We start from the raw sequence: 14,548 nt of genomic DNA, 5'->3' as shown, positions 1-14,548 counted from the left end.
TCAATGAGTCACTTACAGTTTATTTTTGCCTGAAAGTATTTCACATCTCTGAACACAGCTAACGTGACAGTAGTATTAACCATCAGGAAAAGCAACAGTGCGAAGGGAAAAGATGGCATGTCTCGGCTCTTTTTGTTTCTTTTTTAGAGTTTTTTTGTTGTTGTTTTTTTGTTTTTTTTGTTTTTTTGTTTTTTTGTTTTTGCTTCTTCCTGCACCAGAGTGCTACAAAGTTTGGGACCGGAGGGGAAAGAATAAAACCAAACAACAGAAAACAACAACAACAGAAGAAAACAAAACACGAAACAGAACACACTCACACGCACACACAAAATAAAACCTGGCACGTAAAATGAATTAAGACTGAAACCCAATTTCTTTTTTTTTTCCTTTTTTAAAAAAATGAGGGCATAGTCGGGGGGGTGGGTAATAAAGTCTACCTAGCAAAGTATAAAACGACAAAAGCATGGTTTCCATTGAATAAGATTAAATATATATAAAACAATTACATTGACTGAGGGGTCAGGGCTGGGGGTGCCGGAGGGGGACGGTATTTGTGCTAAACCAACAGAAGAGGGGGCTTGGGGGGAGAGGGGACCCCAAGTAAACCATAAAAGGGCTGTTCTGTACAGGGAGGGCTTGTTAAGAAAAAGCCGACTGTTTACAAAAGAAACGGAGGTTGGTTTGTCTTCGGGGCAGGTGTGGGGACAGAAAGGGTGTCTGTGCTGTAGCGGTCACATTCATAGGGGTGGGGTGGGCAGTCAGGCTGGTGGAGGCGACGTCTCTCTCTTCTCCCAAGAGACCATGCAGAGAAGCAGGCATGCGTGAGGAGACCACGTGAAGCACAGGATGGCGGGGAGGCCACAGGCCGCAGTCTCAGTGGGGACAGGGATGGCAGAGGCCACCGGAGATGGGAGCTCTCCGGGGGACGGGGCTGGGGCAGCTCTTCCAGGGGATGGACCAGGGAGGACAGGTTAGCACCCCCCAAACGGCGTAAGAGGGGGCTGAGAGAAAGCCGGGGCCTGGCAGGAACAGGACTACAACGTGGGGACCCCACTTCTGCCCCCCAGCCTGACCCTCACCCGGGGGCAAGTTGGAGACATCTGGGAATTGGAAACGCACAGTGGGGGCGGGCGGACAGACGGCCGAGCATTAGCATACAGAATCCATTACGAAAAAGCAATTAATTTTCCAAGGAGGTTTTTTTTTTTTTGTCTGTTTCCTTTAAAAAAATAACAATAATACTACCACTACCCCAACAGCTGACTGGTTTATACAGTACTACGGGCCAGGGGAGGGCGGGGTGGGAGGGCAGGAGGGAGGGAGGGAGGGTCAAAGACTTCATAAATAAGAGGCAGGTCCCAGACCCGCAATTTGTCAACATTTCTTAAATAGGCGCATTATTTAAATCTTATGTACAACAAGAATCACTTTGCATAGCAATGGCGAGGACACAGGACGGTGCAATGACATGTCTGGGTTTTCTTGTCCCAATGGTGGGGGGCGGGGGCGAGTTCTCGGTGGAGCCTGTGAGGAAGAAAGCACCCTTCCTCGGCCCTCGAGGCCCATCAGGGTCGTGTGATGGTGGCATCGGAGTTGACTTTTCCCACACAGCATTGAACACAAAGGCAAAGAAAATCCACAAAGGGTCCCCCCTCCCCAAGGCCCCCACCCCTCCCCCACCCTCTCCCCCGACCCGCTGATGCTCCTCTGGTTGCTACAAAGTCCTTTTTGGATCAGGTCAAGGTTTCCAATTATGAAGCTAAAAGAATTAGGCGGGGCTGGGCGTGCTTACGGCCCCCCTCCCCACCCCCTCCCCCCTCCGCCCTCTGCCCCCAGAAAGACTCCCCCATCTATCTCACAGCCGGGACGCTGGGGGCGGGACCCCAGGGCCGGCGCTCTACGGCTATTAGTCAAAAGTCGTGTGTTGCAGCTGCAAACTCCTTCCTGCCGAGCCGGGAGCTTCACCAGGCTTCCGTGTAGCGGACGTCCACTTCCTTCAAGTTGGGAAGCTTGGCCTGCGGGGCAGCAAGGAGGACGGTCTTTTCCCGAACCTGGCCCGGCGGTGCCTGGCTCCCCCGCAGCCACGGCCGGGGTTCCCACTGTGCCCTCCCCACCTTGCCGTCGGGGCTCCCTGGGGCTCAGAGCTGGGTAACCTCGGGGAGCACAGGGCAGCAGCCCCGGGGGATCGGGGGTCGCAGGTGGGCGGACAGCTGCAGGGGATTCCGTGCCCCCTGCCTCTGCGAGGCCGTGGATGCCTGGCTCTGAAGGCGGAAAGCCCCGGTGGGAGCCCCAGCTCTGCCACTTGCTGGCTGCACGACCCCGGGGGGCAGAGCCCCCGGCCTCCTCCTCTGTGGAGCCAGCGTGATCCGGCCACGGCTCACAGGACGGCGCTAAGGGTGGAACCGCCTGACGCACAGCTCGCCCTGAACAACACAAGGCCGTGTGCCCTACAGGCGGGAACCACCCTCACCGGCACCACCGCCTACAGGCCATCGTTACCGGAAATCGCGGCGGGATCGCCATAAATGCAGGCACCTGGGGGGCCGCGAGTCTTCCCCTGCAGGACGCCCCCGCGTCGGAACCGTCTAGACTGCAAGCTTCCACCTGCTGTTGTTCACACCTGCTTCCCGCTCTCCATCCCTGCCACCCAGACACATCGCCTCTCTTCCTTCTTTTATAAACAGCTGGCCTTCCCTCCACAAGCCTTCACTGCACAGACAGGGCTAATGGCTCTCCTCCCTTCGCTCCCTCTTCCAGACTCTCCGTGGGGGCACCGGCCAGTGTCACCTTCTACCGTGCGTACGCACGGCTCCTCCGCGCTTCTCCCCTGCGCTCTGGCTCGTGGACCCCCAGCCCCGCTGCTCAGGCAGAGGCTACAGACTGGGGGCTGCCTTCCCCTGTGCAGCACTGTAAAAACTTCTTTAAGCCAACCTCTCCGATCAGGACATGGCAAACTGGCACGGAGGTTTCCAGGTTCTCCTGAGAGACGGGGCCGTGAGCTGGAGGGCCCTGCCTGCCTGATGTGGAGTGCAGGCCGCCTGCCCCCAGGCAGGCAGACAGCCTCCGGGCCATCCGATGCCCGCAGCACAGAGGTTGGGCGTCACTGGCCAGTATGCTCAAGTTGGCACCATGGGGTCTCTCGGATGCTCGAAAGCGGCTTTTGTCCACAAGGGGCTGACCACACCCCTCTGCTGCTTGGCTAGGGCACCCGGATCTCTGCTCCTTCGCCTTCAGGGGGCACAGTAATCCTCAACGGTGCAGAAACGCCCACTTGGGCCCGGCAGGTCGGGGAGGCCATGGAGGGTGCACTCAGGCTGGTTCTGCGCCGGCCGCACCCCTGCCCCGCCTCACATGCTCCTCAGGACCCTCTGACGGCTCTCCTGGCCTGCTCGGCAGATTCCCTTCTCAAGACCTCCTTTTGTGAAGGCTCTTCTGCCCTACTGAGCAGGGCTGGCTGTCCCCTGTCCCCTCCCTGCTGGTCCCTGAGCCCTGTCCTGGCCTGGTTACTGCAGGTATCCGTCTGCCAGGACGGAGCTTCCTCCTGGGCAGTGGTGAACCAGATGCACCTTGGTCCTGTCCCTGTCCCCAGCCTGGGCTTGGCACATAGTAGGTGCTCTAAAGCTGGCCGCAGGTCTGGCTGAGCTGGAGGGCTGAGGGTGGGGCGGGGAAGGGGTGGTCCCTGCTTGTGGGGATTCCTTCCAAGTGGCTTCCAGCGTGTGAAGGTGCTGGCGTCTCATGGTGCGTCTGGCTGCCTGGCCCAGCCCTTCCGTCCTCAGCGCTGGCTTATCTGCAGCCCCACTCATTCCTTCCGGGGCAGTTGGTACTGGACCCAGAGTGATGGGGGCAGCAGACTTCTGAAGGCCAAGCTCCACCAGTCCCCCAGGAAACGTGCCCACCTTTCCCTACTCAGATCTTCTTTCTTGCCCCAACTTTATAGTGCCAACCTAGCCCAGGCTACAGGACCAGGAGCTTAACCCATGACTGCATCAGCCCTGTCGATGTTCTCCCTGTTTCTACTCTTGCTTGGACCACCCCCGGCTCCAGCAAAAAAAATCAGTTTTCCTGGTAACAGCCACAACAAGCCTTTACAAGCATAACTCACAACATTGCTTAGAGTCTCTGAAAGCTTTCTACTGAACTTGGATGGAATCCAGAACCCTTCTGTGACCTATGGGGGCTTATTCAGTCTCGCCCAAGTCTGTTCTCTCTTACTTTCTAGTCACATTTGCTACAAAGTCAGTTCATACCAACCCTTTCTGCCACAGGACCTTTGTTTGCCCTTGCTTTTCCTGTCATCCTTTGCATCCATGGCTTCTTATCTTATAGGTCTCAGCTTATGTAACTTCAAAGGGACCATCCCTGATGATCACATGCCAAACAGGCCCTCCCTATTTCTAATCTACCAATTCCCTGCTGGCTTCCTCCCTACCACTCCTTTCCACCCGCCATTATTTTATTTACTGACTTACCTGCCGGTGTAATAGCCTTTCTTGCTGGAGAATAAGCTCCACGAGGGCAAAGCACTGGTGTCTAGATGCTGACGGATGGAAGGAAAGAAGGAGGGAAGGGGGGAAGGGAGGGAGAAAGGGAGGAAGCGAAGAATTACCTTCAGATCTTCATAGGTGTCAGCCGAGAGCTTGGTGCTGTTCATGTTTAAGCTGCAAAGACTCTTCATGGCTGTACAAGGACAGACAGACACAGGCATTAGGTCAGTGAGAACCCCACAAAGGCAGCTGCAGGTATGGGACAGTCAAGCTGGGGGGCTGACTATTGTAGCCAAGGCCCCTGTCTAGGAGATGGGGCGGGAGAGGAGATGGGGTGGGAGGGTTTCAGGGTCACTGCTAGGGCACCACCAGGACAGAAAGTCTGTTTCAGGCAGGAGCTGGTCTGAATTGGGCTTATGTTCTCTCCCTGCTCTCTGAGCCTCCCTTCCTTCTGGTCTGTCAGGTCCCTGCACTGCTGTCCCCTGAAGTTCCCCAGAGTGTGCCTGCCACATTCCAGGTCAGCCCCAGTGGGCCAGGCTGGGCCCTTCCCCGAGGGGAGCTCTGGGAGCTCTCCCAGTAGGGCTGACCCAGGACCGCCCTTCTTGAAAGCACGTCTCAAACTTTGGTTGGGTCAGGAGCCACCCATCAGAGGTGCGGTGTTCCATCCCGTTCCTGGGGGCACCGAGCCAGGGGCTGTGTGACTCCAATGACAGTGTCCAAAGAGCACATTTGCAGAAAAGTGTCCCCAAACCTCATCCTCTGTGCCCTCCATCACCCCTGTCTCCTGTCCCCCCCTACCCCCTCCCAAGCCATCTGGAATTTGCCAGCAACCTTGTAGGAGCCATGGCCCCTGCCCAGCGTATCAACCCCCTCAGCCAATTCCCACGTATGTCCTGTTCACCCAGATCCGGTCACCTCCCCGGGGAATCCCTCCATGATTCCTCCCAGCTGAGGCATGGGGCCTGTCATCTAAACCAGTGGGTGGGACATGGGCAGTGCAGCTTCCCAGGCTCAGCACCCAAGACTTTGCTCTGGTAGATTAGGGTTGGGGTGCAGGAATCGGCACTTCTGGGTTCCTTGGGTGTTTTGTGGCTCCTTCTATTAGAGCAATGCTTCTCAAACTTCAACCACACGTGGGAATCACCTGGGCATTTTGTTAAACTGCAGTTTCTGAGTTAGCAGGTCTGGGGCAGGACCTGAGAATCTGCGCATCTAACCCCGGCTGATGGCTGCTACTGGGCAGGGGAGCAGGGCAAGCCTATCCTAGGGCACTTTCCCGAACTTGATCCCTCAGACAAGTATCTGGAGGATAAGGGCACTCGTTGTTCCGTTTTCTTCTAGAATATAAGTTCCATGAGGGCAGGGATATGTCCCCTATTGTGTTCCCAGCACCTAAAACGGTGCCTGGCACACAGCAGGTGCTCATGAGCACTTGTTGAATGAACGGATGCACGCAGGCATGAATGGGTGGATGGGTGAGTGGATGAATGGATGCTCGTGTGCACGCATGCACGAAGCAGGCCCTGCCCACCCTGGCCACCCCCGCAGGACTCACAGCTGAGGGCCAGCAGGCCAGCGTCGGTCACAGGCGTCTCACACAGGTTCAGCACCTGCAGCATGGTGAGGTGTTCCGACAGGAGCCGCAGGCCGGCGTCTCCAAACTGTGGAGCACAGAACCCCTCAGCCCTGGGGATCGACCCGCGTCCCCACGGCACTCAGGGAAAGGACTCCGAGGCTGGAGGCAGCGGTGGAGGAAGGTGACGGGGACAGAGCCACCGCCTTTCAAGCCGGGGGATCTGGGCTGCCCTCGCTTCTCTCCAAAGACTCAAATGCTTCCCCTGACCGGGGTTCGAGTCCAGCTTCTGCTGGTGGGATGCGGGCCAGCCAAGGGCCCTTCCCAGGAGTCGGTCTTGCTGTCTGTCAAGGAGGGCTCTGAACTCAGGGGCTCCGGCTACCAGTGAGGGCCAAGGCCGCCTTTCCCTGGGCAGGACGGTAGGATGGGGCAGGACGGGCCTTGGAGGGCAGACTGCCGGGAACACCTGGTTCCTCTTCTACAAAAGGAGGGCTCTGGCGGGGCCTCCACGTCACAGGTGGGGAGTGGAGACCACGTGTGCTGATCCACGCACGGCGCTTTGCAGCGCAAACGACACCGAGCGTGGGCAGCAAGCCTCAGTGTGCTGTGGTTGTTATCACAACAGGAAGACTCCCGAGCTGCCCGTGTGCTACCCAGGCGGGTGCGGGAGACCAGCATCACGACTCGGCCCTGCCTCTCAGGGCTTCTAACGCTTTGCTGGGCACACCCCTGCCCTGGGCCTCAGCAGCTCCAACTGTGAAACGGGCCACTGGCCTTCACGAGGTCCTAAGTGTCCTCTGGCCTATGCAGGGGGTGCTGAGCTGGGGAGGGGCGGGGTAATCAGGAGACTGGGCCCCGGGCTCCAGGCAGGAAGGCCAGTCCCAGAAGAGGGCGCAGAGCAGGGGCGCACAGGGGCATGGAGGAGGGGGCAGGATGCGGGGGCGGGTGGGGGCAGAGCAGGGTGCAGGCAGACAGTGTGCACCTGAGTGGACCACAGGTTCAGCTGCTTGAGAGAAGGCAGTTTGATGAGGTGCTCGGCGCAGGCGCTGGTCACGTTGGTGAAGGCCAGACTGAGGTTCTCCAGGTTTCCGAAAGAGCCGGAGCTCAGCAGACGAGCCAAGTCGGCATCCTGCAAACAGACAGGCGGCGGGCTCTTGGGGAGGGCCCGGGGCTGCCAGGCGCTCCGGAGACCCCTCCGCACCCCTGTCCCCACCTCCCTTCCCTTGCCCCGTAGACAGTTGCAGCAGGGGTGACGGTGCGGCTTGGAGGGGGGGGTAGGACCGAGGGGGGTGCTGGGAGCGGCTGCCCCCACGTCCCCGTGGGTGGGAGAGAAAGCCTCCAGTGCCGTGACTCACACCCTGAGTCACCGACTGGGGTGCTCCGAGGCACGTCCCTCCCGCAGGCGTGTGTGCGTGCACACGGACGTGTGTACCTGGCCAGCTCCCCTTCCCAGGCAGCAGCTTGGGCCCTTTGCCCGCCTGAGAACACTGAGGTCCCCCCACCTCTAAGGCCTTTGGAGGGCAAGACACGCGTGAGCACTAGACCACCAGGCGGCTGCAGGGAATGTCCGCTCTCCCTTTTCATCTTAGTGATCGAATCCTTGGATTCTAGCTGCCACACGGCCACACCGAATTAAGGCTAATCTCCCAGTTAGATGTGGCCGTGTGCCGAGTCTGGACAATGGTATACAGGGAGATGTGTCCAGGAGAACTTTCGGAAAGCCCTTAAAGGGAAGGGACATGTTCTTCTCTGCTCTTCCTCCTTCTGCTGGCGTGAATGGAGACCTGATGGCCAGGGCTTGAGCAGCCTTTTTGGATCACGAGGTAGAAACCTCATGCCAAGGACGGCGGCACAGGATAGAAGGAACTAAGATCCCCGAAGACCTTGTCAGTGGGGCTGGAGAGAGGCGCCAACCTCACAGTGTTGTTGTGGTGATAAAATGAACAACCCCAGTATCCGGTACGTAAATGCTCAATGTATATTATTAGTACTATTATTAACTGGTAACATATTAACGTTAATACCAGCGACAATCTACCGTGTTTGGTTTCCCGGAACCTGGTTCCCTCCTGGAAAAGCTGGCCTGTCACGTGCCACAGGGCCCTTGGTCAGCTCCACCGGCTAAAGTTCCTCATCAGGGAGGTCTAATCTAATTGCCTTCTTCCCTCTACCCAGCCCCACAGGAGAATAAAACCAACTCACCGTGGACTTGGAGGGCAGTGTTAGCCTGGTGGGCCCGCCTTTCCTTTGCTGCAACAGAAACCGGACTGATGACGACCCGTTCTTTCCCCTGGGCCGCCAGCCTGCACACCCCCCTCCCCGTTGACATCACGCACAGCGCCATTTTATTTCTCGGCGGCCGAAGGCCACGCGGTGGTCTCGGTCTCGGGGGCAGACCCCAAGACAAGGTGTGAACACAGCCGGTTTATCAGAGAGGGAATCCCCAGAAACGCCAGCAGGGGAGTGGGTGAGTGAGACGGCGAAGGCCCCCCAGGAAGGGAGCGTTATGGTACCGCTACCGCTGGGGGTCCTCTGGGAAATGGTGGAGAAGTCATGTCTCAGAGGTGTCCCACCTGTGCGGAGAGGGAGCTGGAGTATTTATACACCGTCTCCTATCGGCCGCCGGGTGAGAGCTGCTCCAGGAGACCAGGGAGGTGTGGGCTCACCACCCCTCTGAAGCCCAGCCCTGGTGCACTTAAAGAAGGGCCTGTGGGATATGGGGAGGGAGGCAGTGGCTGCCGCGCAGGGCCCTGGGGTGAGGCAGGATGCGACTCCTGGCCAGGCCCCGTAGGAGCTCCGGGACTTTGGGGCACCGACCTGACACGTCTGTGATCACCTAGAAAGTGGCAGGTGGTAGCCCCGACCTCTCCGGGTTTGGAGGAGGACTCGCGGAGACAGAGGCCCGTGCTGGTGTGGGCGGGGGACCCGGGCTCCATCCCCCTGCACCCCAGCTGTGCTCTGGCGGGCCCGGCACGTGCGCCCCAGAGCCGGGCCGGGGACTCACCAGCTCCTTCAGCTCTCGCTGCCGGTCGCACAGCTGCTCGTACATGCGCTTGCCCACGCCCGTGCTCTCCAGGGTTGAGATGATCTGCAGCTGGGTGTCGTTGTTGTCGATGATGTTGTACTCCAGCATGAGGCACAAGATCTGCCCGAGAGCAGCGGAGGTGCGTTACAGCAGGGCTGGTCCTTGAAGGCACGGAGGGCTGGACCTCAGCCCGTGCCAACAGCCCCGCGCGCCACAGGGAGGGGTCTCGGATAAGCTCCGCGTGCTCCACGTGCCCCGAGATCTCATCCTGCAAACGAGGAACCACGCTCCCCCTTCGCTGTCCTACTGGCTGGGTGACCCGGGCAAATCATGTATCGCAGCTTCCCGTCTGTACAACGGGAACATTCGTGCACAGCCAGCTGAGCACGGAGCAGGCTCTTGGCAAATGCGGGAAGAAATGATGCATGCTAGGACCTCAAGGGTTGGGAGAGAGCCCAAAGGACAGGGCACCTCTTTCCATCCCTAGTTATCCCCCCGTGCCTGGCATATGGTTGGTGTGCAAGACAGGCTCAGAATGAAACTGGAGCCCCGGGGGACACCTGCAACACACTGCCTCCCAGAGCCTTGGGGAGCCGACGCGATCTCTGTTCTCCGGCCCTCTCGCCCAGGATTAGCATGCGGGCAGCCCTTTCCGGGGACTTCTCATTTGCCAAGGCCCTCACAGCACGGCCCAGGCCCTCACAGCACGGCTCACCTGCCTCCTGGCTCCCTGCCCACCCCTGTCCTGCAAGTTCCCTGCGCAAGCATCTCAGTGAACCTCCGAGATGCCCACCGGGGCCTTTGGGGACTTAGGCTCTTTGGGCCCATCCACCAAAATCGCCAACCCCTTGACTCAGCCATCCTGACCTCCTCTGTTCTTCCTCACCCCTGCTGTGGGGCCTCTTGTTGACTCCTGGGCCCCCAAATCTCACTGGCAGGGATGCTCTGGGGCTCAAGTTCTCTGATGCTCTGCCCACCGAGAGGTGTTCTAATCCCCGTCGCCGTGACTACCGGCCAGCACTTCTCATGGGTAGGACGTGGCAAAGTGCTGCTGCCTGACTCCGGGGCTGCACCAGGAAGAGCAACATGGCTTCTGCCATCCTGTCTGTGGACAGTGGCTCTGGGGGCCCCAGGCTTCTGGGGACTTTAGGATGAGGCAGGGGGGACCTGGGCCAGGCATGTGTTCCCCGGGGAACAGGAATACTTCTGCTCAGGCTGCTTCATAGACAGAGGCCTGGAGTCCCAGCTGGCCCGGTCTCCTCATGAGAGACCCAGGGTGAGAACCTGTCAGCTGAGCCCAGTCACCCCCAGATCCGTGAGCCAAATAAATGAGTACCATTGTTTCGAGCCCCCCCCCCCCCCCCCAGGGTGGCCTGCTCCACAGCAATAGACAAATGGGCAGAAACCTCCCCTGATCATAAGTGAAAGGTATCAACTGTGACAGGCGGGGGGCTACCGCTCCCGCTCGACTCAGGAGAGGCCGGGCCACACCTACCTCCTCCACCGCTGTGCTCCCAGCTGCCCTAACAGCTCTGGGCTCCTGTAAGGTGCCCAGTGAACAAAGACGAAGGACCGGGCAAGACAGCAGCCTTGCCAGGGACCCAGGCCAGCTCCTTACCTCCACCATGGTCTGGTTCCCCCTCAGCGCCAGGAGCATGCAGGGTCCCAGCTTGTTTTCCGCCAGGGAGAGCAGGAATTTTTTGGTCTTGTAACAGGAGCCCATGAGGATGTGCACCTATGACGGGAGACAGCCCACGTGAAGGGCAGTGACCACAGTGGGGCTGTGGCCCGAGATGCCTGCCGGTGGCATGCCGGAAGGATTCCCCACACCCTCTCTGGACACCAGATCTGAAAAGACCATCAGACCCCCCTCTTCCCACCGACAGGTGCTCCGGTGTGGATGAACCACAGGGATGTGGTGCTCCGTAAGCCGATCACAAGGGACAGAGCCTGTAGGATTCCGCACACGGAAGGGACCTGGGGTGTCAGATTCGGGAAGTGGAGCGGTTGCCAGGGCAGGGGTGGGACGGGGAGTAAGTGTTCAGGGGGTACGGTGCCACCACACGTGGGACAGAGACCTGCAGGGAGCCCTGCCTCCCCTTCCCAAGCGCCCCATGAGCTCCACAGGTGCTCAGGGATCACCTGCCCCCCAAACCCAGGAACCGGCAAATTCTGCTCCACCTGGGCTACACGCGGGGCAGACACTAAGGCGACGGTGTTTCTTTCCGGTGTCTCTGGAGGTGGGTCCCGAGGGCAGGGGACCCCAAGCAACAGGGCCGGGGCCCCAAATGCCTAGTGTGCTCTCCCCCTTTGTGCAATGGCAAATGCCCTTCCATGGTTGGAAACGGCAGCCTCATCAAGGGGACCGCTCCTGCCCCCCGTGTCTCCATGGAAACGCCGCGTTGCTCTCTCAGGGGCTGCCTGCCTCCTTTTCCGCGTGTATCTTTTCCGCTCCATCGTTAACTCCAGCACAGACGCAATCTCTCAGGTGGGGAAGCTGCCAGCCCCCCGGGTTCTTCCGCACACCGAGTCCCCGCCACACAGGGTGGGGGACCGCCGGCTGTTGCCATGGTGAAGCTGTGACATCAGGGGAGCCCTCGTGAGTGGGGAGGTGGGGTGCACTTCCAGGATGCACAGGGCACTCAAGAGGGACTTGTCAGGCAGTGGGTGGGGAGTGGAGAGCCAGTGCGTAAGGAAAACGATCTAAAAATAAGTCCCTTTCAAGAAAGCTTCCAGAGGCAGCGCCGGATCTGTCGTCACTGCGGAGAGCTTCGCGAGCTGGCCCTGTTGGACGGGCGGCCCAGCAGAGAGAAGACCAACCACAGCTGTCGCTTCTGGGCGGGCTGTGCGCTAGGCCCTGGCTGGGCGCCCTGCCTCCGTCACTGCGGGCGATCGCCTGGTGATCCACTCCGTTTTACAGACGAGGGGGCGAAGCGAGGGCGCAGCAGAGAGGCCCCCTGAATCCTGTTTTCTCGCCGCTGGGAACACGCTTGGTCACAGAACCCAGCTGGTGTTGCGAGCAGGAGGGACAGCTGAGGTCACTGGCCACCTGGAGGACAGTCTGTGCCCCCCTTCAGGAGACGGTCACGCTGCCCCTGGAAGGGCAGGCTCTGGACAGCGTGGGCCCCATCAAGGGAGGGACCTGGAGGCTGAAAGCCTGTGTGACCTCAGGTAAGCCACGGCACCTGTCCGGAGTTGCCTCAGCACAGGCGTGGTTATGCGATAAAGTTGAAGACCGAGAAGAAACAGGGCACGTGAGGTGCCCAACACAGTGTCCCGCACGAAGAAAGTACTGGAAATCACGGCGGGTGCCCAGTTGTGGGTCTGGTGACGTCAGACCTCTCGTCTCCAGGAGGAGATGGTCATCCTGACCTTGACTTCTCATCGCAAAGGTCGGGCGAGCTGGTGGGTCTGCAGTGCCTTCTAGAATCTCTGAGCACTCTGAGCCCTCAGCAGCTCGACCTGATCTCAGCAGCTCGATCTGAACGTTGCCACTACGGTGAGCTGCATGAGCTCGGGCAGTGAGGGCCGCGGGCTTCTGCTGCCTGCCTGGAAAGCGGGGTAACACTACGTGTCACCTCCCGACGGAGCCGAGTGAGATGGGGCGAGAACAGGACTTTTGCGCCCTCGGTTTGGTGCCTGCTTGGGTGAGAGGCAGAAAGCGACAGTCCTGGTCACCGTCTTCATCACCATCTTCCTCTTTGGCTCCGATGCCATCCGGAAATTCCCAGGCTGGCCACTGCCGGACCGGGACAGTGCTGGCGCTCATCAGGCGGGGCAAACCCGGTCCCCGCCCGCAGTGCCCACCGAGGGTCCCGTCCCACGTACCATGCTGGCGAACAGCTCCCCGTCATCATCACAGGCCACCCCTCCGGGGCTGTACAGCTGAAACCAGCCGTCTTTGCCGGCCCGCACGCTCAGCAGGCACGAGTGTACCTGCAGCAGAGAAGGGGCACAGCAGTCAGCCCCATCACACAGACGAGACCAGCTCCCACAAGTCCCGCACTTAAGAAATCTGTTTAACGTCTAGTCCGGCGACTCCGACCTCCTACTGAATTCCACAGAAGGCCTGTTGGGAAAAACCGTGGCATCTGTAAACTGGGGAACGCTAGCCATTCCCCATCAGCTCTGCGGGACGAAGGGCCAGGCCTGGCTTGGTTAGCTGCTCTGAATAGAAGCAAGTCTGTGGACAGATCAGGGAGAGACAGGCTCAAAGCTACTGCTTCAACTCAGTCCCCTTTTCTACGCCTTTTTCCGGGCACAGCACAGGCGGCAGCTCTTTTTCGTCTCCTCTCTCTCTGCACCTCTAAGTCCTGTCTCCTGCTTTCTGCCCTCAGCTGTCTGACCCTCCTCTGTCCTGCTCTCTCAGGACATCTGCCCCCTCCACCACTGGGGGTCTGCCTGCTGCCTTCGCTGCGTGTCCCCTGAGCCACCTGCTGAGTCTTTGCCTCTCCCTGGAAGGCGCTCTGTCCAGGGTGGGGCGGTTTCATGCACATGCAACGCTCTCTCTGGGTCTCAACTGCTTTCCCAGAGTCCCGCGTGTGGGTGGGTGGGTGGGCGTGTGCAAACACGTATGTGTGTTTGGGAGAAATTCCATCCACATCCACCCTACTATAGCTGCAGAAAGAGAGAGAAAGAGAGAGAGAGGGAGAGGGAGGGAAACCAAGGCCTTTGTTTCTTACCTCCTCTCTGTCCTCAGAAGAAACCTGATAGAAGTGGCCAATCATTTCCTTCAGGAGTGAAGGAAGGACAATTTGCTGCCAAAAGCCACTTACTTACAGATATGCAATTGATCACAACCCACACACAAGTAAACAGAAAACAGAGGCAGGGGGGTGGGGGGCTTTGACTTCTTTCCCTCTGAGTCGGAAAAATATCAAATGTTAATTTGTCTACTTCAAAAAATAGGGAATCAAGAGTATGCAACTCTACTCGGCAAATGTATCAAACGGTTTAGAAGTCCGGCTTCTTTAGGAGGCAGAAGGTGGGAGGGGAGAGAGGGGACAAGAAACAGAATCAAAGGAAGAGGTTCAGAGGAGCCCGGAGCAGGGCCTGGCGAGGAGGCGGGGGTGGGGGGGGGGGGCGGTGCCGGGCCTCTGCACCCCACCCCTCCGCAAGACCGGCCTGGCCCCTCGCTCACCAGTCCCCCGGGCCTCGCGTATGGTGCAGGGCTTGGCAAGTCTCCTCCCAGCACTTGGCTCTGCTTCTCCACTCTGGGAAGCAACTGGGACCACTTTTATTCTTCAACTTCAAAGTTGGTGTTTGAAATAAAGGCTCACTTTCCAGGGGAATTCTGGGAATCTGTCTTCACATGCAGCGAAGAATGGCTTAGCGCAGCCCAGACCTGCCTAGCTAGCATTTCCGCTTTTCCCATTGCAGCCGGGGAACCACTTTTGGAATCAGGGCTTAGAATCAAGGTGTTCTAGAACTATGTTTCACCGTGGGGCCGGAAGAGAATATATTCTG

General features: G+C 59.0%; 1 protein-coding gene across 3 annotated transcripts in view; it reads right to left on the bottom strand.

Moving 5' to 3' along the window:
- The window catches only part of CMIP (c-Maf inducing protein), a 233,304-nt gene continuing 218,756 nt past the window's right edge, over positions 1-14,548 (bottom strand). For all 3 annotated transcript variants that reach the window (XM_058708803.1, XM_058708804.1, XM_058708805.1), the window contains 8 exons: positions 12,911-13,018; positions 10,701-10,817; positions 9,062-9,202; positions 8,260-8,307; positions 7,040-7,186; positions 6,040-6,145; positions 4,607-4,677; positions 1-2,015 (listed from right to left, as the gene is read on the bottom strand). In XM_058708803.1, coding sequence (XP_058564786.1) covers positions 1,962-2,015; positions 4,607-4,677; positions 6,040-6,145; positions 7,040-7,186; positions 8,260-8,307; positions 9,062-9,202; positions 10,701-10,817; positions 12,911-13,018 — 792 coding nt within the window. In that variant the 3' untranslated portion in view covers positions 1-1,961. The remainder of the gene's footprint in view (positions 2,016-4,606; positions 4,678-6,039; positions 6,146-7,039; positions 7,187-8,259; positions 8,308-9,061; positions 9,203-10,700; positions 10,818-12,910; positions 13,019-14,548) is intronic.

Source organism: Neofelis nebulosa, chromosome 17 (genome assembly GCF_028018385.1).
Source record: "Neofelis nebulosa isolate mNeoNeb1 chromosome 17, mNeoNeb1.pri, whole genome shotgun sequence".
NCBI lineage: Eukaryota > Metazoa > Chordata > Mammalia > Carnivora > Felidae > Neofelis > Neofelis nebulosa.
Note: the sequence above shows the minus strand (reverse complement) of the source record. Positions and strands in the feature narration are given on the sequence as shown.